This window comes from Macrobrachium nipponense, chromosome 6, assembly GCF_015104395.2.
Source record: "Macrobrachium nipponense isolate FS-2020 chromosome 6, ASM1510439v2, whole genome shotgun sequence".
Classification (NCBI taxonomy): domain Eukaryota; kingdom Metazoa; phylum Arthropoda; class Malacostraca; order Decapoda; family Palaemonidae; genus Macrobrachium; species Macrobrachium nipponense.
The window spans coordinates 115,893,076-115,915,980 of NC_061108.1; the positions used below are offsets into that span (position 1 = coordinate 115,893,076).

A 22,905-nucleotide genomic window follows, 5' to 3' on the forward strand; every position below is an offset into this window, starting at 1 on the left:
ATGAGGTAACCTCTCCTCAAAATAGAAAGGGTCCAAGGATCCGCCCCTTTTTGGGCCCAGACTTCTGCAAACTCTAAGAGTCTGGCGCCCACCGTTGTTTGAAGGACTTGCAAGTTATTTGGGGGCTTTAACAGACTTGGCGAAAGTCTTACCCCTTCTTGAAGGTCTACGACCTCTAACGTAGAGGTTCTTGATGAAGATGCTCGAAAGGGTTCTCGAACACTTGCCTTTTCCTTCTTAGCCTTGGTAGGGAAGGAAGGGCGAGGTTTTCTTGCCGACTGTGCCAAAAGGTCCTGGGTGGCTTTGGCCGAAAGTGACCCTCGAAATGTCCTGCACTCGATGTTTCGGGAACAACTGAGTAGACAGAGGAGCAAACAGCAAAGAAGACCTCTGAGCATGGGAGACCGACTTCGTTAAGAAGGAACAGTAAAACCGACCTCTTCTTCACGATGCCGGCCCCATAAAGGGAGGCGATTTCACTCGCTCCGTCTCTTACTGACTTGTCCATACAAGACAAAACACACATAAGACATCTGGTGAAATTGACTCTGGCACTTCAATTTTCTTGGCTAGGACTCCCAACGACCAATCAAGGAAGTTAAATACTTCTAGCACTCTAAACATACCTTTGAGCAAATGATCCAATTCGTTCATTGCCCAAGTCGTCTTAGCAGAGTTAGGGCAGTTCTCCTTGTCGAATCTACCAGTGCCGAAAAATCCGAATCAGCCGAAGACGGTAGACCCAATCCTAAGGGCTCTCCTGTTTCGTACCAGAGCCAGCGCGTCCTGATAACTTCGAAGGAGGAAAAGCGAACATCGTTTCCCCGCTTCTTCTTTGGAAGCCATCCAGGAACCAAAACTCCTCAGTGCCTTCTTCATAGAAAGAGTTGGCTTCATCCTCACACAAGAAGAACTCTTCGCTGTCTTCGCCGTTGAAAAAAAGCGAGTGAGGAGAAGGAGGAGCCGTAGGCTAAGTAAGGGAATCCCCAAAAACTTGTAAAAGTAGCTCTGTAAGCTTCTTGTAAGAAGAGACAGCAACAGAAGTGTTCGGTTCCTCATCCGAACCTTCTAGGACGTCTTGTCGAGGCGAGCGCGGAAGATCCGTAGGTGACGAAGGGATCCTAGCAGGAGTGAGCGAGAGGTTGGAGAACGCCCTCTCTTAGAAGAGTTCACATCACTGGAGAACGATGAGACTCCCTCTTCGAGGTATACGGAATCTCAGCCGAAGGAGAGGTAGGGCTCCTACTCCGAGAATTCTCGGAAACATCCGCAGGGCGCTTACGAGGAGGCGAGCGCCTACTATACTCTATGCACCTATCCTGGGGCGAGCGGCTGCCAGGAGAAGAGCGCCTATCGAGAGCAGAGCGCTTGCGCGGCTCTCCATACCTGTCCAGTTGCGTACGATCAACGGAAGTTCGACTGGAAGGGCGAAATGCGCCTACTAGGAGAAGGCTGCTTGCGAGACTCTTGACGTCTAACAAGAGGGTAACATTCAGGAGAAGGGCGCTTCAAAACTAACGAGCGCCTACTTGGAGAAGGGCGCTTCCGGGATTCCTGGTGCCTACCAAGAGACAAACGGTCAGGAGAAGTGCGCCTAGAAGCGGGAGAGCGCCTACACGGAGAAGGGCGCTTGAAAGACTCTTGTTGTCTGCCCTTAGGAGAATAATCAGGAGTATGACGCCTTAAAAGAGACGAGCGCCTACTAGGAGAGCTATGTGCAGTAGGCTCTTGGCGCCTACCTTGCGGGGAGCGGCTAACAGTAGGCCGTCTATCATGCACACGACTCCTACCAGACTCTAGATGCCTGTCAGGAGAGAAGTCACGATCCGATACTCGAGGAGAGTGACATCTGGAAGAAGAACGCCTACTTGTATAAGGGCGCCTTCTATAATCTTGAGGCTGCTGAGGAGAAGTCTCACGCGAGGGAGTTGAAGAAATCGCGTGATGATGCAGGTGCAGTGCGCTTACCGGAAGCGGGAATCCAATCTGGAGAAAAAACTTCTTTCTCCATAGAGCGTCCTACCGATGTTTGGCGCCTTGAAATTGAAAGAGAGCCAGCGCGAGCGAGGGCGCTCACGCGAGTGAGGGCGCTCCCGGCTAGCGAGGGCTGCTCCCCAACGCGAGCCCCCTCCCCACCTTCATAACGAAAGCAAACCTCCCCATATGAAGGAGAACGATCCTCTGAAGAGCGGCGCCTAGATCTCTTGATCGGAAGAGAAACGTCCTTCTTCCTACGTGATCTAACTGCTAGAGAGTCTGCTAGCGCCGTGATCTGAGCTTGAAGTCCCGCGAGTACTCTCGTAGGAGAATCTTCTAATTCTTCTCGGAAGCAGGCGCCGAGCGCGGAGCGCGAGAAGAAGAACGATCACAGGATTTCTTGTGTTTCTTCGCCTCCACCGACGATTCTTCCGGGAAAACCTCCGGACTAGAAGCCAAAGGACTGCAGGGAGCCTTCCAAGCCCTCTTCAACGGGCGCGACGCATCCGGGGAGTTCCAACCTCTCTTCGGAGAGGGAGACGAGAGGAGAAGCATTGGCGTAGGAGCTCCTTCTTGTAGCGATCCGAGGCAGCCTGGGAGCGTACTTTCAGGATCTGCCGAGGGGACGCCTGACCGGGGGGGTGGGGGGCTCTCCCTAGCCCTCCTGCGGCTTTCGACTTTCCTACTCCACTGGAACTGGGAGTCTGGAAGAGGGTCTGAGGCCTAGAGGCACTAAGGAGCCGGTCAGACGCACCCTCCACAACACTGGGGACACTGCACTGATCACTAACACTCTCCTTACCTTCCAACTGACGAATCTTCTGATCCACAGAACGATTCTTGGCTTTTCCAGAGCTGCCGCCTCCGAAGGCGAATCTCCGGCTTCGGTGCGGGGAGCCGGGGCTGCAACTTGGGAAGAAGGTTCTAATTCTACGTTAGTACTATTAGGATCCGCATCCAACTCACTCATTCTAGATCTGCTAGAACTTCTAGAGGAAGCCTTACGCACTCTATCACGTTTCCAACTTCCTAACATAAGAAGAGAGAGCCTTATATTCTTCTTCATTCAATCCCTTACATTCACTACAAGGGTTAGCAAACGCACAATCATTCCCCCTGCATTTCATGCAAACCGTGTGGGGGTCTACCGAAGCTTTCGGCAACCTCACCTTACATCCTTCATTCACGCAAACCCTAAACAACACCGAAGTTTTAACTACCGATTCTAGATCAGACATCGTTAAAGAAAGAAAATCAAACTCAAAATCAAACCGGTCCACAATCAGCGTATGCCAAGCCAAACAAAGCGAATACGTCACCAAAAGAAGTCCAAATTAACTCCAGGCAAGCGAGAATCGAAAAAAACTATCGAGAGGAACCGACAACAGTTGTTATCGTTCCCGCGACAGAGAAAAAACTGACAAGCTTACGGGAGTGGTTCGTACATCCGCCACCCAGCGGCGGGTAAGGTAGACCACCTGACCTACTGTCGCGTGTGCCGCGAGATTTGAAATTCTGTCGGGAACGACGGAGACTATAGCTAAGTATATATCTGTCAGGGAAGTTCATGTACAAAACTTAATTGTATTATAACAATAACATTTTGTTCATGAAACTTACCTGACAGATATATATATAGCTGAATCCCACCTTCGGATGGTGGGAAGAGACAGAATAGGATTTTTGGGAAACTAAATTAAGTAGATGATATACATCTTGGTTCCTCACCTGTTAGCATAGCCGACTTCGTGATTACTGTCACCAAAGTCTGCTTCTGCGTTACTAGAGTTGCCAGCGAGGTAGAGACCTGTAATGCTGGTGCGCTCTAGATGAATCTGTCAACGGGGGCGTGACCACAATGTGACTAGACCATATGACCATACTTCTGAGGGCAACGAAGCTAAAACCACCACCTGACCTAACCTATCAAAGTTAGTTCCATAACTTCTAGGCTAAAGAAAAGGAACGCGCTCAAGCGACCACCCTTCAAAGTTAAAAGCACACCTACCCCTTTTCTATAGGATAGGATTCGTGTTGCTTGCTGCCCCCAATAATATATCTACGGATATGTATGGTCCCTAGCGACTTTACAGATCTCAAATGTCGTCTTCACATCCCGTCGGGAGTGTGAAGCGAACACAGAGTTGCTTCGCTAAAGCGTGGCACTACAGGATGTACTGAGTGTCATGCTCTGTTGAAATGCTTCCGAGGCCGCGCCCTCACCTCTTGAGCATTCATATTAAGAAAAATCTCAAATCTTTATGCAAACATAATGAATGAGACTTCTTAAAAGAACTCCTTGACTATAATGCCAGGGTGTTCTTGGACATGAACCAGTCTGGTCTTTATTTTTTTTTTTTTTTTTTTTCGGAACACTGCAGATTGTCCGTTGACCTCGACTTTCTATAGTTTTATTAAGATAAAACTTGAGAGACCCGACAGGGCACAGGACTCTCTAATGCCTTTGCCCAATAATTTGTGCCATACCCTTGGTCTCCAAGCCTTCGGGTCAAGGGTTAGACAGGTTTTTCGTTCTTATCAAGAACGGAAGGCTTAGAGGACAGACCGCATTATGTCCTTTAAAGCTAAAACCTCTGATGATGGCTAAAAGCTCACTAACCCTTTCTTTGCCGTGGCTAGAGCGGTTAGAATGTTAGCCTTTCTGGTCACGTGTATTAAGCTCGCAGAAAGGATAGGTTCGAAATGCTTTTGGCATCAAAAGAAACTCAGACTACGTCCTAATTCATGCCGGAACCTGCTATCCAGAGAATTTCAAGATCTCCCCAGACCTCAAAGATCGTGAAGCTTGTTGTTTGACAGAACCGAATCTCTGAGCCTAGAGGCCGTCAACAACTATTTGCATATTCTACAATAGTTAGGACTTCTATCTTATCTCGTACTTCATACGGAAAGATAGAACCATAAAGAAATTCACAGAGGTCGAGTTGGAAGGAACAAGTCATTTTCCTTTTCCCTTCACTATCCAGAAACGGCCGCTCCGATTGAACACTGAAAACAGCAGCACTGCTTTGCCTTGGCCAAGAGACTGCCATTAATCTTGAAGATCTTATCGCTTCTCGATAGTCTGAACGCCTTCAGACTCAGAGAGGAGAGATATTAGATACTTCACTAAGTGACGATGTTAGATTACACCGATTCTCTCGGGAAGGTCTTTGGACAATTCTCTGAATTACCTGACCTCTGTGAATCCACCTCTCTTAGAGGCCAACATGTGGCGACTAAAGCTAATCCTCTAGGATCATGAATAAGGGAACAACTTAAGAGGAAGCTCCTTCGTCTTTCAATATTACGAAAAACTTAACGAAGGACGCCCTCAGTCTCTCCTCACTTTCGAAATACTTCTAAGTGAGGATTACTCAGACGTCAGTAGTTGTTGCCTTCGATCGAGAAGACCCGCACGGACGTGCACTAGTTTAACGAACCTCTTGAGGATCGTTACGTTCCGTGCCCAAGCCCATAACCAATTCTCTCTTCTTGAGCTATGAAAGAGCTGAGAAATTATCCGAGATGATTTGGCCACTCGATCCAAACTCACCCTCCTTCGAGGAACTGGAGAGCCGACCAATTTGGCTTCCAATTCTTCAGACAAGTGCCAGAACATCTGTTCCTCTGTTCGGATGTCTGGCACCCTCTCGCTATCTTGAAGCTAGAAAGAGCTGAGAAATTATCCGAGATGATTTGGGCCACTCGATCCAAACTCACCCTTCGAGGAACTGGAGAGCCGACCAATTTGGCTTCCAATTCTTTCAGACAATGTGCCAGAACATCTGTTCCTCTGTTCGGATGTCTGGCACCCTCTCGCTATCACCCGAGGTGATCCTCAAGCCGTTGAGAGAAAATTAGAATTATTACAAGATCTTTGTTATTCCAATTTCTTCGTGAGGAAAAATTGTAGAGGTCTGAATTGCTGTTTATTCAGGGAAAACAAGCTTCTCCAGCGAGGAAATGGTCCCAGCAAGCTCATCCATTCCCTCACTCAGCCTGCTTCCTTCCCTAAATAAGGCTGCACTTTGCATAAGCAGGAGAGCATTATTATAGTGCTATGCCGCGGTAGATTCGTACAGAATTCTGTTACCGTGCGTAAACCCGCACCGAACAAGTATAAGAGATATCTTGTTGAAATTTTCTAAGTAAACGGAAGGCATGTTCATTCATGATTACTAGAAATTTCCTCAACCCGAGGCTAAAATCCATGATTGTAGGGCAGAGAGACGCAACCAAACGCGCATGACACCGAGCTAGCCGGTACTGCGTAGATCACATCACAGTAACAGCAGCCTTGTTCATCGTCTCGCACTATCTGCCTGAGTTGCCAGCTACTCCTTTACGAAGGGATAGGTATGAAATTATCGAGCAAAAGGAAACTCTCAAGCAGCATATTTAAACGAAACAAAATTCGCTAAATACAGAATCTGAGTTGGTGTTGTCGTAACAATACCTGAATAGTTATTCTTACTCCGAAAACTCTTGGAAGGTTGAAGGGAGTGTCAAATAAATACATTAGAACAACAGTTCTTTCGGCTTCTATCCGCAGAGGTAAATACTATATGCGTATATGACTTGACCCATGCGTTAGCAAAATGACGCAAAGATAAACTACGTAAGTATTGTAGTAATTTGAACATCGAATTCTCTACTACATCTTTCCTCGACGAGGAAGAGAGAAAGAAAGGAAAACGACTGTCCACGTTCTAATGAATGAGACTTTTTAAAAGAACTCCTTGACTCTTTGCCAAGAAAAGGGAGTAATATTCGAATAGAGATCATCAAGAGAGAACCGAGGATCGAAAAGGACCGTTCAATGTTCTTATGATATTGGACATAAGACTTCCTGGATCTAGTCTACAAGTCTTTTTCTTACTCCCCGGATGAGCCTCTGAAAATGAATGAGAGCTCTTCCGAAATTTGTTAATGAGTTTATCCGCTTAAACGATAAAAACGTTAAAATCTATGTCAATGAGAACTACCCCACCATTTATGAGGGGTCCCCACTTAAATGACAAAACGTTAGTATCTTGACAATGGGGAAAACGTCCTTACTAGACAAAACTATTAGCACTTTGCTAATAGGGGAAAACCCTTTAACATGACCGAAAGTCACCCAGGAATCCGAGTATATAATCTTCCCGATTCTCAGAGAAATCGATGAAGAGGAAAGAGGGATCGAAGAAAAAATTCGGGTATGTCTCTCCGCTAACTCCGAATCCTTTTTAAAAATTTCTGTAAAGGAATGTCCTGTGGAGAGTCCTGAAAAAACCTCCTCTTGACGAGCGTTTATAAAGCGTCAAGCGTCCTAAGAAACGTCCTGAACAGCAAATAAAACGCCTTCTACAAGTCTTTTCTCTCGCAAAGCGTCCTGCCGAGCTTCCACCGAAGCGTCCTGGCGAATGTGCACAAAAGCGTCCTCATAAGCGTCCTGGAAAGCGTCCTCAAAAAACGTCCTGCGTAGCTAAGAGCGTGTCTGAGCAGAGAACACCAAGTCTTCTGAACGACGTTTCAGAGAGGAACTCGTTGAGCGCCCTGATGCATGCAAGTCCCGCCAAGAGGCGTCCTGGCGTTTTGCGTATGACGTTGAATATTTTCAAGGGACGTCCTCATGCGAGTCTCCATGGAGAGCCGCACGCTGCTCCTGAAGTGTGTGAACACTAAAGGAAGACGTATGGCTTTTCGTCTTCAAGACGGGCCTTAAAGACCTTCATACCTTCTTACAAAGACAGTGGCCGCCTGTGCAACAACTTGCGTCTTAGTAATGCAAAAGAACATCTCCAGAAACGCACTCAGCAAAGGAACGCCGAGCGTCCGAAAGACACCCTCGCAAGGTGCTTGCCGAGCGTCCTGGAGAATGTCTCTACTTATAGGACGTCGAGCACCTCCAAAAGCTACCTCACGTCTAAATTGCCCTTCTTATGCCGAACCAGAGACATAAGTTGTTTGACTGTGCAAAGCAGCTTGCCGACGTCAAAACTTATCAGCTTGCTTTTTCGAAGTAAAGCGAACGTTACATAACGTATACGGAGCGCCATGAGGAGAGGAGACGAATACTGAGTTGCTCCTCCAAAAGGTGGAATCTAGAATGTCCTTGATTACCAAATTCTTTTGGAATGCTAGCGAGGTTGAAACAGCTCTAACTTCATGAGCGTTCACTCGCAGGAGGCTCAAATCACTCTTCTGGCAAGCTGAATGAGCCTTCCTGTTAATAATGTATACATGATGTATAAATGAGCGTTCACTCGCAGGAGGCTCAAATCACTCTTCTGGCAAGATGAATGAGCCTCCCTAATATGTCCCTTAGGAAAAGAGCCAGTGCATTCTTCGAAAAGGGTAAATGTGGTCTCTTTACTCCTCATCCTCTCGTGACGAGAGAGAGGACGTGAAGCGTCCTCTTCTCTAAAGCTTCTTTAGGGGGCGCGAGTCCTTCCGAGAGCCCCAACCCCTGTGTGGGGAGGATGCCTCGGAGGACGAGAAACAACCCTTGAAGATTCGTGCACGTGCTCGATCTTCGGCAGCCTGGGAAGCGACAACAGGACCTGCCGAAAGGAAGCCAGATCAGCATGAAACACCCGTAACCCTCCTTCGGCTTTTGACATGCCCTCTCCCTGGTTTTCTGGGAGTCCGACAGAGGTCTAGGCCTAGAGGCGTTATGGGGCCGATCTGACGTTCCCTCCTAACGAGAGAGAGGACGTGAAGCGTCCTCTTCTCTAAAGCTTCTTAGAGGGCGCGAGTCCTTCCGAGAGCTCCAACCCTTGCGCGGGGAGGACGCCTCGGAGGACGAGAAGCAATCCTTCAAGATTCGTGCACGTGCACGATCTTTAGCAGCCTGGGAAGCGTCAACAGGTTCTGCCGAAGGGACGCCAGATCGGTGGGGAGCCCCCGTAACCCTCTTGCGGCTTTCGACATGCCCTCTCCCTGAGTCCTGGGAGTCCGACAGAGGTCCAGGCCTAGAGGCATTATGGGGCCGATCTGACGCCCCCTCCACAACACAAGGGGCACTACACTTCACAACACTGATTGGAGAGCGAGCACTTTAGTCTAAGATTACTTGATGTAATCCTCTAGCAGACACTTCCTTCTAGGCCCGTATGCCATACACAGGGTTAGGCAAAATAAAATCTACAGGAGGTTAGAAGGTTCATTATTTCTAACTTCTGTTTACTGTGGAGGAAAACTCCTGATTCTAACACGCTCTAAAATGCGTACATGAATCCTACTTCTTCCGTAAGTCACACATTACACTAATTACATTGAACTTATGCAAAGAAAACATGTAAACGTCATATATACTAAGCGAGTGTCTACCGAAAGTTCCGGTAGCCTCACCCTACCCCATGCAGACAACAAAGTCTGAAACTAGGCTAACTAGCTTCAGACATCAAATGCAATGAAAAAATTTACGATAGCGTATGCCTAGCCACAAATCCAAGTCAATAATCGTAAGAATAATTAGGATACTTAAGCGGCTAATGAAGTTTCAAAATCCTAGGCGGAGGTCTGTAAACAGTTGTTTACCGACCGGCGACAGAAAAAATATGAATAGAAAATGGGAATAGTTCCTGATATCCGCCTCCCAGCGGCGGGAATGGGTACTACCACCTGGCCGCCCACTGCGTGTGCCGCGAATTTTGAAATTCTGTCGGACTTCGGAGAATACAGCTATATATATATCTGTCAGGTAAGTTTCATGAATAAAACTCCATTTTACCTTTCGGCCCTGGTTTCGGATTGAGGACTGGCATGAGGTGGGTATTAATGTAAAGGACCTCAGGTTTGCATAGTTAGGAAAAATACAATTTACTTTCAAAAATTGTGATTTCTTCCTCCTTGACTTCAGAAAGACTCACTGATTGGTGGGAAGACTCTGAATGAGCCTCTAGAACCGACTGGAGTTCAGCACACCTAGGCTATTCCTCCTGGTCGTAAGAGCAAGGAGGACTGCCGTGCCTCTGACAACTTGATCAGAGTATAGGAGCTGCATGATCAAGAACCAGACTTCTGGATCTTTTTGAAATGAGTGAGGAATCGTGACTCATACGAAAAAGGGCTAAAAAGAATATTTAGAGTCGGAGACATTAATGCAAAGTTCTGGGAAGCGTATGCATTATTTCCAGTCTCCTTCCTCCCCTTGCTAGAGGAAGGAGCAGGATTGCTGCTATGATTCTCAGAAGAAAAATACAAAGGAAACTCAATGTGCAAGCTTACCACATCAAACACCCAACCAGCAAGTGTAAATCTGAGTCCCATCCTCAACAAGAGGAGTAAAAAGACAAGGAGGGGAAAGTGGAGAGGCCAGTCACTCTTGCATCCTTCTTACATCTAGAACCGCACACCATAGTCAAGATGCAACTTGTCCTCTTGAAGGAGCTGGGTAAGTAAATAAAACTTTTTGAGCCTCCACCACCAGTCCAAGGAAAAGAGGTTCCGAGGACCTGCAGGTAGACCCGAAGGAAGAAAGATATAAATGTGTTCATAATGAGACTGCATCAATCTTCTGGTCCGACATATTCTTCGGAGTGATGAAAAGTACCAAGCCATTGGCACTGCTAGCTCACTGAGAGAGCGTACAGTGGACGTATCCAACTGCAGAGGAGTTTCTCACTGGACGTCAGCACTGGACAAAGGTATCAACACTCAATGAAGGGTGTCAATCCTTCACAGGTACAGCACCACACCAATAGGACAAAGTAATGACTGACCTGGCTAAAGCAATACAAAGTCCAAAGCGCAGATCACGAAGAATTCAGACTTGTCAACAGCTGCCGAGATGCCAAATTATTGCGCATCCGAGACAGTCCCGACATGACACCTGCCTTTTGAAGGGTGATGTTCAGAATGAACCATGCAAATCATCTTTCTTCTTTGCCAACAATATTGGGAGACGAGACGATGATTCTCGCGAGGTATGTGCACATTGTACGGGAGTCAAATACCTTCTAGAGACCGAGGTCCCTGTGATGGCAAGACAGGGAAGTTCCTCATCAGCGGTTGAATCTCAACTAAGGAGAAAAAATACTACTTAGTGAATGACTGAGGTGAATGTGGACCTACGTCTTCACAGTTGAATCGGAGAGAAGTGGACTCTAACGATTCTGATCATAAGAGAAAATCCCGTCGATGACACCAACCAATGAAAACAGCTCTAATCCCTGGTGTTTTACAGAGGACTGAAAAAGTTATTCCGGTATTTCATTGCTGCTCGGCAAAATAGTCAGTGCTTGCAATGAAGGCAGAGAGTCTTTCAATAATGAAAATATAGGGATTGTACTGCCTGAAGAACTGCTTCTTGTGGGTTGGATCAGGAAAAAACTTTCCTATCTACTCTGGAAGTAGAGCTAGCCGGGCAGGGAACAAGTGAAGTCTTCCGTTATTCATTTTCAATCTGGGGTGAACAAAGATTAATTGAACACCTTACAAATTAGAAAATGTATACAGTGGTCCCTGTATTTGCAGGGGATGCATACCAGACTTTCCCCCCACCACACAAATAGTTGGAACCCCTATGAAAATGCTTAAAACCTCCTATTTTTTAGTTAAAACTCAAGAAAAACTCGCTAAAAATGTTTATACCTGGTTGTTTTAATGGTTTTATCACAAAAAGTGCATTTTACGACAAAATTGATAAAAAACAAACAAACAGGAATTTGCGGTTATTTCTCATACAAAATACTTTGAATAGGCAGATTTTCCACGAATAATGGGGGGAAATGTTCCTGAGAAAAATCCGCGAATGTGAGAGTCTGCGAATCCGGAGAATGCGAATACGGGGGGTCCATTGTATTAGAAGACAAAACTCAAATTGTCTAAAGAAAATCATTCTGCATCATTGCAGCGGCTGACAGGGAAGGTGCGATGGAACAGAAGACTACAGACTTCTGCTATACAGTGGGGTAAACAGAAAGATGATAATGAGCCTGAGATATATCTGTCTGAAAATTATTGCGAGAATTCCAAGCAAACCACAGACCTATTACTCGGACGGTGCAACTGATTACAGACACAAGTCGCGAGGAGAAAATACAGGCAGTACCTAGTTATCAGCAGACTCAGTTACTGGCGATCCAGTTTTATGGGGCTTCATAATGGGTCGAGTTTCGGTTATTGGGCCATAAGGTGTTGATAAGAGAGTTATGGCGCCAAAACAAACCTAACAGAGGTGCCACTGTCTGGTTATCAGCACCATTAACCAAAACACGGAGCATATCGGCGCCATAAGCGCCATAGAATGCAGTTTCGGTTAACAGCTGTTTTCGGTAATCAGCAACCTGCCAAGAACGGAACCCCCGCCAATAACCGGGGACTGTTAGTACTAGCATATCTATAGGTTCCTGTAAATGGTGCTCCAGCCTAATTTTTCTTCATTCAAGAGACAAGAATAAGGTCTGAAAGCAGAACTTCATTCTCTAATGAAGAGAATGAAGGTGCTGTTGACCTGAAGGGAGACTTCTACGGTGATAACAGGACACTGAGACGAGTACTTCAAGTAAAACTGGTTGTTCCCAAAACAGAAGCACTGGAAAGGCATTCAAACTATTCAGTGCTATCCATCCTGAACAGATTGACATATACAGTGGTCACCCCGTATTCGCGGGGGATGCGTACCAGACCCCACATGAATAGTTAGAACCTGCAAATACAGGCAGTCCCGGGGTTATGACAGTCTCGGCTTACGACGTTCTTTTCAATTATATTCATCAGACGTTATTTCCAGGGTTACGACGCATGTTCCAGGGTTAAAACGCCTACAATGCTCATCTGGCAGATGAAATATGACACCAAAAATGCAAAATAATCAATATTTGAAGGTTTTTTTTATGAAAAATGCCATAAGAATGCAGTTTACATAGTTTTCAATACACCCAAAGCATTAAAAGTAAGGTTTTCTTAGGATTTTTGACGATGTTCCGGCTTAAGACGATTTTCAGCTAACGACGCGTCTCAAGAACGGAACCCCCATCGTAACCTGCCTGTAGTTGGAACCCCTATAATAATGCTGAAAACAGCCTATTTTGTTAGTTAAAACTCAAGAAAAACCCACTAAAAATTTTTATACTTGGTTTTTTACCCACCCTCTTACGCCGACTGGACGTATTTTACGACGACATTTTTTGTCTCCCGTGTGCCGACTGGACGTACTTTACGTCGACTTACAAAAGTTTTTTTTTAAATTCGCGGAAAAATACTTATAGGCCTACCAGCCAAAAACTTTTGAATCACGCACCTTGGGGGATGCTGGGAGTTCACGGATCAAGGTGTTGTTTTGTTTATAATCATTACGCAAGCGCGAATTTCTTTCTTGCCGCACTAAAAAGTATCTGTGACACATCTCGGAAATTATTTCGTCACTTTGACATAATTTTTGTACCATTGTAAATTAGCCGTTACATGAAGTATTATAGTATATGAAAATGTGCGCATTTTTATGTAGAATACAACAATAAAATACTCACGATTGTAGCTTTTATCAGTTTTGAGATATTTTCATATAAATAACGATAATTGCCAAACTTTCAACCTTCGGTCAACTTTGACTCTACCGAAATGGTCGAAAAACGCAATTGTAAGCTAAAACTCTTATATTTTAGTAATATTCAATCATTTACCTTAATTTTGCAACTAACTGGAAGTCTCTAGCAAAATATTTCGATTTATGGTGAATTTATGAAAAAACTTTTTCCTTACGTCCGCGCGGTAACTCTTCCGAAAAAAATCATACATGCGATTGTGGTAATGTTTGCACCATTTTAAAATTAGCCGTTATATAAAGTTTTATATATGGAAATGTGCGCAATTTCATGCACAATACAACTAAAAACAACCCATGGTTGTAGCTTTTATCAGTTTTGAGATATTTTCATCTAAATAACGATAATTGCCAAAATTTCACATTCGGTCAACTTTGACTCTACCGAAATGGTCGAAAAATGCAATTGTAAGCTAAAACTCTTATATTCTAGTAATATTCAAGCATTTACCTTCATTTTGCAACAAATTGGAAGTCTCTAGCACAATATTTTGATTTATGGTGAATTTATGAAAAAAATAACATTTTCTTTACGTCCGCGCGGTAACTCTTACGAAAAATCATACGTGCAATTGTGGTAATGTTTGCACCATTTTAAATTAGCTGTTACATAAAGTTTTATATATGAAAATGTGTGCAATTTCATGTAGAATACAACAAAAAATAATTGAATGTTGTAGCTTTTCTCATTTTTGAAATATTTGCATATAAATCACAATAAATAGAAAAAAACCATGTTCGGTCAACTTTGACTCTACCGAAATGGTTGAAAAACGCAATTGTAAGCTAAAGCTCTTACAGTCTAGTAATATTCAGTCATTTATCTTCATCTTGAAACAAATTCAAAGTCTCTAGCAAAATATTTAGATTTATGGTGAATTTAAAAAAAAATCTTTCCTTCCCTCCGCGCGCGGATTCTCCGCCACAAATCTCCGAAATACGTACGTCCCATTCTCGGAATATTTTCTCAGTTTCATATTAGGCATTTCATAGAGTTTTATATATGAAAATGTGCGCAATTTTATGTAGAATAAAACAAAAAATATTTGAAGGTTGTAGCTTTTCTTATTTCCGAAATAATTGCATATAAAAAATATATTAGTTATATAATATAAAAGTTGAAGACATTCGGTCAAATTTAACTCATCAGATATGGTCGAAAACTGCAATTGTAAGCTAATACTCTTACAGTATAGTAATATTCAATCATTTATCTTCATTTTGAAAGAAAGTGGAAGTCTCTAGGACAATATTTAGATTTATGGTGAATTTTTTGAAAAAAAAATACTTTTGTTTAACGCGTCCGTGCGTTACAAATTCATGCATTATTTTGTGATAATATTTTCTCTGTGTTGCTTTTATCGTTTTACAATGTGTTATATACCAAAATGATCGCAATTTAGTGAACATTTCAACGAAAAAAAAAGTAACTTGTTACCTTTAACCGTTTTGCGCACAGCGCGATTTGAATACAATTATATATGAAATTTCATTTTTACGCTATCATATATCGCATTATTTATATATGATAATGATAATTCAGTTTCTCTGATGGTTGCATACTAAACTTCAGGCAATGACAAAAAAAGGAGCCCAAAATGAACTCTTAATCTTGAAAACTAAGCGCGCTGTGATTTTTTGAAAAAAATATTTTTTCCGCTTCCGCGCTCACTCCAAAACCCCTCCGGCACACAGGAGACAATTTTTTATTTACCGCTCCGGCTAAGAGGGTTAATTACTAACATCAAACAGTATATGTAAACATATTCATTCAAAATAACAAAATAACGATCCCGCCGAGGAAAATCTTGATTAACACCTTGTCAGCAAGAGCTCACAAACATACGTCTCCATCAGATGAGAGCCAAGTGGAGTGTTCATATCCAGGGAAGTGGGCCTACCAGCCTACACGACAGTAGTTACTGCCTAACCGCCTAGTTCACGAATTTAACAGCTGTATTCCAGTCTACGCTGAAAGTAATTCCTAATGTAAAGGACCGAGGGTTTGTATATCATGTAGGAACAAATCTTACTTTTAATCCTTTGACTGTCTTGAAAATGATGTAACCTCTATTTTTATTATTAAGTTTTTCATTTAAAAGAAAAAACTCCAAATTTTGACCATTCTGTTGTTCTGGAGCCATATTTTTTCCATCAGATTGGTGTCGTCAGCATTGAAACCCCAGAATGTCTTGTAACACAGGAAACAATTTTTTATGAGCATGTTTGAAGAGCATCATAAACTCAGAATGTCTTATGTCGGGTACCTCATAACCCAGGGACTGTCTGTATATGATATCCTCAATACTCTCAGGCATCTGACTACAAAATATGCTGTCAATCATACGTCTGTAGGTTTGGGTAATCAAAGTTAGTAGTGCTGACTGGCCTAACACTACTGCATATGTGGGAGTTGTAGGTTACCTATAAACAAACAGTCTGCTCAACTTTGCCTAAGATACAAAACATGACTAACTTATAATAATGTTGTCAGCTTATTATTTAATGATAGAAGTTTCTTGGAACTGTGTAATACATCCAAAAAATGTGTTCTGGAAATGAATCCAAAGATAAAGTTGTTATTAATGAGAGCATAATATCCATATTTGGCAATTCAAGGTATTCTATTATCTGGAAAATAAAAGCAACTTAAGGAATGATAGCCTACATGTGCTTTCCTAATCCCAAACAAGTACCTACTGCCCTTCACTTTTCAAAACTGTGAATCATTCATACCTTACATCTGTACTTCATCCCTTGCCAAAAACTCAACACAATTATGAAAACAAAGGGCTTCCCACCTCTTGAGATCGTGGTATCCATCCTTTCCTATGGCCATAGGGAGGAGCTGCTCGAGATGCTGTAACCAAAGCCTGCTGCTGCAACTGTGCTTGCTGATTACGTCGCCTTCGGTCCTCGCTTTCACGGTCCCATATGGGTGCACTGACCGGTGGCAGTATACTGTAAAGTTAAATAAATTCAATCAGTCTTATATAAAACCATGGAAAATCTTTCATATTCTTAATGGTATAGAAAAACTTCACATCCAAATTTAGAGATAAGTCAAAATTATACCATGTTGTGAGGTATGACTTCAAATTAAATGGGTAAGGAGAGGCATTATAAAAAATTACTAACTACCAGCTAATGCTTTGAGTTTCACATAAATTACTTTGTATTCTGTCTCTGTAATGAAGCCTGCACAGCTTAACATGTACAGTAGATAATGGACTTGTCCTACTTTTCAAATTAAAACTTATTTCTGTTTTGCATGGTGTAAATTTGCAGATCATGTGTAGTATATTAACCCTTCTATTATTACTCTAGTGCACAGAAGGGGTGTATGTGGATATAAAGGAGCATAATAAGGAATAGTGACTAGGCTCACCTAGGTTATGCTACTACTAACAGCCAAAATTCATACAGTAACTTACAAAACTTTATGTCATCCACAAAAATATGAATTATTCATGATACTTTTTATAATTAGTGTAAACGTAAAACCACCAAAAAATATGACACTAGCAAGACAACATTTAACTGAAGAACTTTTTCCCAGTAACCTAGTCTACAAAACTTAAGTATGTATTCAAGATCAAATATCCAAAGGTGCTGTACTAAATGTACTGTATGTATAGTGAATCCTGTGCATGCACCTGCAAGAGCAATAGATGGTTGTTTTCTAGCAGACCAAAATTTTGTGGAAAAAATGCAAATAAAATAAAAACTAACATACGTAATAAAGTCTGTCTAGATGATAGGTATTTTTATACTAGTACAATTATCCAAAAAGTGCAAAGCACCCTGAATAGATTATGTATAGTACTCTATGATGTTTAATAATCATGAAAATATCTTGAGTGTCTTTTTATATCTAAAAATACAGTGGCCCCCCTTATTTGCGGGGGATGCGTACCAGATCCCCCAGAAATAGCTAAACTGCGATAGTTGAAAACCCTATAAAAATGCTTAAAACCACCTATTTTGTTAGTTAAAACTCAAGAAAAACCCACTAAAAATTTTTATACCAGTTTTTTTTAATAGCTTTATAAAAAAAAGTGTATTTTATGATGAAATTGATTAAGAAATATGAATTTGTGGATATTTCTCATAGAAAAATACCACAAATAGGTGAATTTTCTTCAAATAATGAGGGGAAATGTTCCAGAGAGAAATCCGCAAATGAGTGAGTCCGTGAATCCGGAGAACACGAATACGGGGGGTCCACTGTAGTGCAAACTGCACTAATCCCTCAATTATCAGCATTTCCTCTATTTGAAATTTTCCCCTGACCATAACAAAATGAACCCTTGAAGAACATTTCTGGATTATAAACCATTAAAGAGTATACAGCATGTGCCTGCCTAGGAGACTTTACATTTCAAGGATTATTGTACCAAAATAACCTGAGTTTATTTGTATTTTTGCACACTCCTCTATTGCCTGCTGAAAAACACATACATATGTACTTTATAGTACTAGCACCATCAGAGATTTCAAAAACATACAGAATTCATATTAGGTTGCAAACTTTAATTGAATCCATGCCCAAGATACTGATTCTCAAAGAACCAGGTTGTGAGACTAAGAGTATTTTTTTTTTTTTACTTAACTTCCAAACAAGTTTACTTCAAGTTACTGCAAGATTATCAAACAAAACTTCTTCTTTTATAAGTTATCTTTTTCTACAATAATTTATACAAGTTATAATAACCTAAAAATCTTCTGAACTCAAGTTATACATCTTTACATCATTCACAGACTAATTCCTACCATCCAAGCCAAAGCTATCCTTCTATGTACGTATATTTTGAAGTCTTTATGAGAGTTCTGTTGTTTGTTGTTTGTTCAAAAAATACTCATATTACTACACAAAATTTCTTGAATTATTACCCTTCATCTGTAAACCTTATCTGCATTAAATGACCTCTGTATCAAATGTCCAGTGCCTTTAGTACTATGGATCTATCAAGCATCACTGTTCATAGCATGTAAACAATCAATGATTTTAACATACTCTTCCCACCTATTTTTACCAATACCACGTTATTACCAATAACATAGTGCTTTTTGGACCTGTCCCCAAATAACTTGGTATTTACATCATTCACAGACTAACCCCTACCATTCAGGGTAAAGCTAAACTTCCATGTACATATTTTCTTGTCTTTATGCGACTTCTGTTGTTTGTTGTCCTTTCAAAAAATACTCATTTTCACTTATATAACTTACCCGGTGGTTACATATAGCTGTCGTCTCCTGACGTCACGGCAGAATTTGAAATTCGCGGTAGCGCTAATGGTTTGACAGGTGATCCCTCTACTCCCGCCCTCTACCGGGTACCGGGAACCATTCCAACAATAAATCAGAAGTTTCCTGCCGTCGGAACCGGTAACACGGTTCCTCTGCTGGTTGGAATTTGGAATTGATCATCTTGGTTTTCTCCTTTTGGTGATGTACCTTGAGTTTACTGATCTTTTTGCTAGCGCTATAGTTATTTTGGTTTTGATATTGTTGTCCTTTTTAGGAATTATTTTGAATTCTTCACGATGTCTGACACCGGCTCTGTTCAGTATAGGGTGTGTAGTAGTGGGTGTTAAACTAGACTTCTTAAAGCTTCACTTGATCCTCATTCTACTTGTGTTAGTTGTAGGGGACGTGAATGTTCTTTTGAGAATACGTGTGAAGAATGTAAGTCTCTAACATCTCAGGAGTGGAAGGCACTGGGAAAGTATATGAGAAAGTTAGAAAAAGATAGAATCAGAAAGGCTTCACAGAGATCTTCTTAATAAGTTAGGGTGACTGTATCCAGGATATTCCTCTGAATTCTATTAATCCTGTTCCTATTAACCCCGTAGTGGTTGCTCCTGCCCTCGAATCTGTATCTCCCGATCCCGATCCCGTGTCAGTATTACGAGCCGATATGGACTCGAAATTTGTCTCTTTCCTCACCACTATGCAGAAAATGGGTGAGACAGTGCAAGAAGTGGTAGTTAAGTGTGATAAATTACTTAGTGCAAGTGTAGTGGAGGAGGTGGTTGTTCGGCCCGTTCGTTCTCCTAGGTCTAGGCCCTGTCAAACTCCCCAGATCCTGGGAGGAGGCATGCCGAAAACCGAAGGGAGGCGAGCGGGACCTGCTCCCGAGCAGCCGCCCCCTCAAGCAATCCTGTAGCCGTATCCCAGGATGCTGTCGCTCACCATTGGAAAGGTGTTGCGAGAAGTGTTTTTTCGTCAAGTGACTCTAGTTTCAGATGTTTCCTCTTATAGAGGTTGGCGTAATAAGACTTCTAGACCGCTGAAAAGGTCGCGCGATGTTTCGCCTGCTGCGGTTCCCAAGAAGGTGGCGGCTGCCGAACCTTCTTGTAGTTTTTGGGAGGAGCCTGAAGCTTTTTCTCCGGCGGGGTTTCGATTTATCGCCCTTCTCTCATAGAAGTGGAGAAGCCGAACACGCACACTCCTTCGGAGCCTTCTCCAGAGCCTCCTCAAGCGATAACTCCTGCGGCTCCAGACGTGTTTTGTGGATCATCCTTCTACACCTCCCGCGCCTTCTACGTCGGTGGATCCTCAACCTTCGGTGTTTGAACAGATGAATGCCAAGTTAGGCAGTATCTTGGAGCTTTTTGGCAAGTCTCTTTCGTCCCCGAATGCGCTCCCGACCGCCTTACATCTTCCGCAGACTACTGTGCAGTCCTCTTCGCAGGCTCCTTTGCAGTCGCCTCTTCAGGCTCAGACTCTCCATGTGACTCCTCTTCAGACGCCACTTCAGGCGCCTGGTCGGACTCCTTTCCTGACTCCGTCTATGGCGCCACGTCAGGCTCTCGCTCGAGCGCCAGCGCGGCCGGCCAGCTCAGCCGCCAACGCAGCCGCCAGCTCAGCGCCCGGATACTCTCAGTACAGGCTCAGACGTCTTCTCCTGCTTTCTCACACCCTCCTCGGACGCGTCAGGGTGCGACTTCGCCGAACAGGATTCCTCTTCCGATGGAATGTTCGCCAGTTTCGTCGAAGGAAGCTTCGGATTTGGAGGAAAAGAAAGAGAAGGACTTACAGAAAAGACAAGCATTTGTCGGGGTATAAACTCCTTTTACGATCCTTCGTTGACAACTTTGGAGATTCTTTTGCGCCTTCCGTTCCAGTTTCTCCTGTTCGCAGTGGAAAAAGGACAGTAAGCCTGACTCCTCGTCCTCGTTCACGCGTCTCGTCCTCTCGATTTCGGCTAAGAAAGCTATCAAGAAAGTTAACGCTTGGCTTTTGGAGAAGAGGGAACAGGGGAAAAATGTTTTTTGTCTTCCCCCTTCGAGACTTTCGTCAAGGAGCCGTGTCGGTATGACACTGGAGAAGTTTTTCCCTTGTGACTGCCTCCGCTCAGGGAGACTTTTCTAGTCTCGTGGACTCTTCCCGCAGAGCAGCCCTTAATACTGCTAAGATTTTTTTTCTTTTCAACAATGAACTGGAGCATCTTTGCAAGAGTGTTTTCCGTGTTTTCGAAGTTGTTAGCTTCCTGGATTGGTCCATTGCTTCGCTGGCCAGGAAAGTCAAGTCATTTGGACTTTCGGAGGAGCAGTTGAAGGATTTGCCTCGTACTGGATTGTATCGATAAAGGCATCTGTGATGGAGCTTCGGAGCTCGCTGCCATTTTCGCCTCTGGAGTGTTGAAGAAGAGACAGCTTTGGTGCTCCTTCTTGTCGAAAGGGGTTTCATCGAACCAGAAGTCTGCCTTGCTCTTCTCTCCTTTGGACAAGAAACACCTATTTCCGCAAGAGATTGTGAGCGAGATCGCTCAATCTTTAACACAGAAAGCGACCCAGGATCTTTTAACACAGTCAGTGAAGAAGCCCAGGAAGATAGCTCCGGTTCTTTCTGCTTCTCGGAGTGCTCCCTCCACGGAAGCTCCTAAACCATTTCGAGGGAGAGCTCCCGTTCGATCTTCCTCCAGGTTTCGTGGGAGAGGTAGAGCCTCTTCTAAAACCACTCCCTCTTCCATCAAAAAGTAGGCCCGTAGTCCTCCACACGCAGTAGGAGCCAGATTACACCTTTTCTGGCAGACCTGGTTTCATCTCGGAGCGGATCCTTGGACGGTCCAGGTCCTGAAGGAAGGATACACCATTCCGTTCATCAAGCACCCCCTCTCACAGAATTTCCTGTGAATTTGTCAGCCTACTCGGAGAACTGCCGAAAAATTTGCTTCCCTCATCAAGAAGTTCTCGCCTTACTGGCAAAGAGGGCCATAGAGTTAGTGGACTCTCCGCAGGAACCAGATTTACAATCGCCTTTCCTGGTAAAGAAGGCCACGGGGGGTTGGAGACCGGTGTTGGACGTCAGTGCCCTGAACGTCTTTGGTCCTGAAGACGAAGTTTTTCTATGGAAACGACCCAATCGGTATTAGCAGCTCTTCATCCTGGAGATTGGATGGTTTCCATAGACCTTCGGGACGCTTATTTTCATATTCCGATTCATTCGGAATCGAGAAGATTCCTGAGATTCGTGTTCCAGGGCCGCATTTTTTATCAGTTCAGGGCCCTCTGCTTCGGCCTGTCGACAGCTCCACAAGTGTTCACCAGAGTTCTGTCGTCAGTAGCAAAGTGGCTTCATCTAGACGGGATACGAATATCCATGTATCTAGACGATTGGCTTCTCAGGGCAAGGTCCAGACAGAAGTGTGTGGAGGACCTACAAAAGACTTTAAGGATGACGGAAAGCCTAGGTTTGTTAGTAAACAAAGAAAAGTCATGTCTCACTCCTTCTCAGGAGATAGTTTATTTAGGAGTGAGACTGAATTCAGTTCTTTTTCAGGCTTTTCCGTCTCGCCAAAGGATCGACTCTTGCCTGAACAAAATAGACGAATTTCTCGTCAGACAAACTTGCTCGGCGAATCAGTGGATGAGCCTTTTAGGAACCTTGGCTTCAATAGAGCAATTTGTAAGTCTGGGCAGGCTCAACATGAGACCACTTCAATTTTACTTGAAGCAGAAGTGGCAAAGGAAGAAGTTCCAGATCCTTCGTGTTCCCCATCTCGGAAGGAATCCAAACAGGACCTACTTTGGTGGAAATCAGAAGGAAGGCTAGAGGAAGGCTTGTCTCTAAGCCAGTTGAGCCCCAACCTTACTCTTTTGTCAGACGCATCGGACAAAGGGTGGGGAGCTACTCTGGGGAGGGAAAGGAAGTGTCGGGTCTTTGGCAGATTCATCAGAAAAGCTGGCACATAAATCTAAAAGAGTTGAAGGCGATTCATTTGGCTCTAATGCACTTCAAGACAGAGGTAAGAGGGAAAGTAGTGCTGGTTCAAGCAGACAACACCACGGCTCTTCTTACATAAAAAAACAGGGGGGGGACCACACTGTTCTCTCTGTGCGAGGCGGCGAGAGACCTACTCATTTGGGCGAAAGAGAACAAGG

At 43.6% G+C, this 22,905-nt stretch overlaps 1 protein-coding gene across 1 annotated transcript in view; it reads right to left on the reverse strand.

Annotated features, from left to right (window-relative positions):
• Positions 1-22,905, reverse strand: part of LOC135216021 (puff-specific protein Bx42-like) — an 89,318-nt gene that overhangs the window by 53,383 nt on the left and 13,030 nt on the right. The window contains exon 2 of the mRNA XM_064250957.1: positions 16,315-16,474. Within this exon, the coding sequence (XP_064107027.1) occupies positions 16,315-16,474 (160 nt within the window). The remainder of the gene's footprint in view (positions 1-16,314; positions 16,475-22,905) is intronic.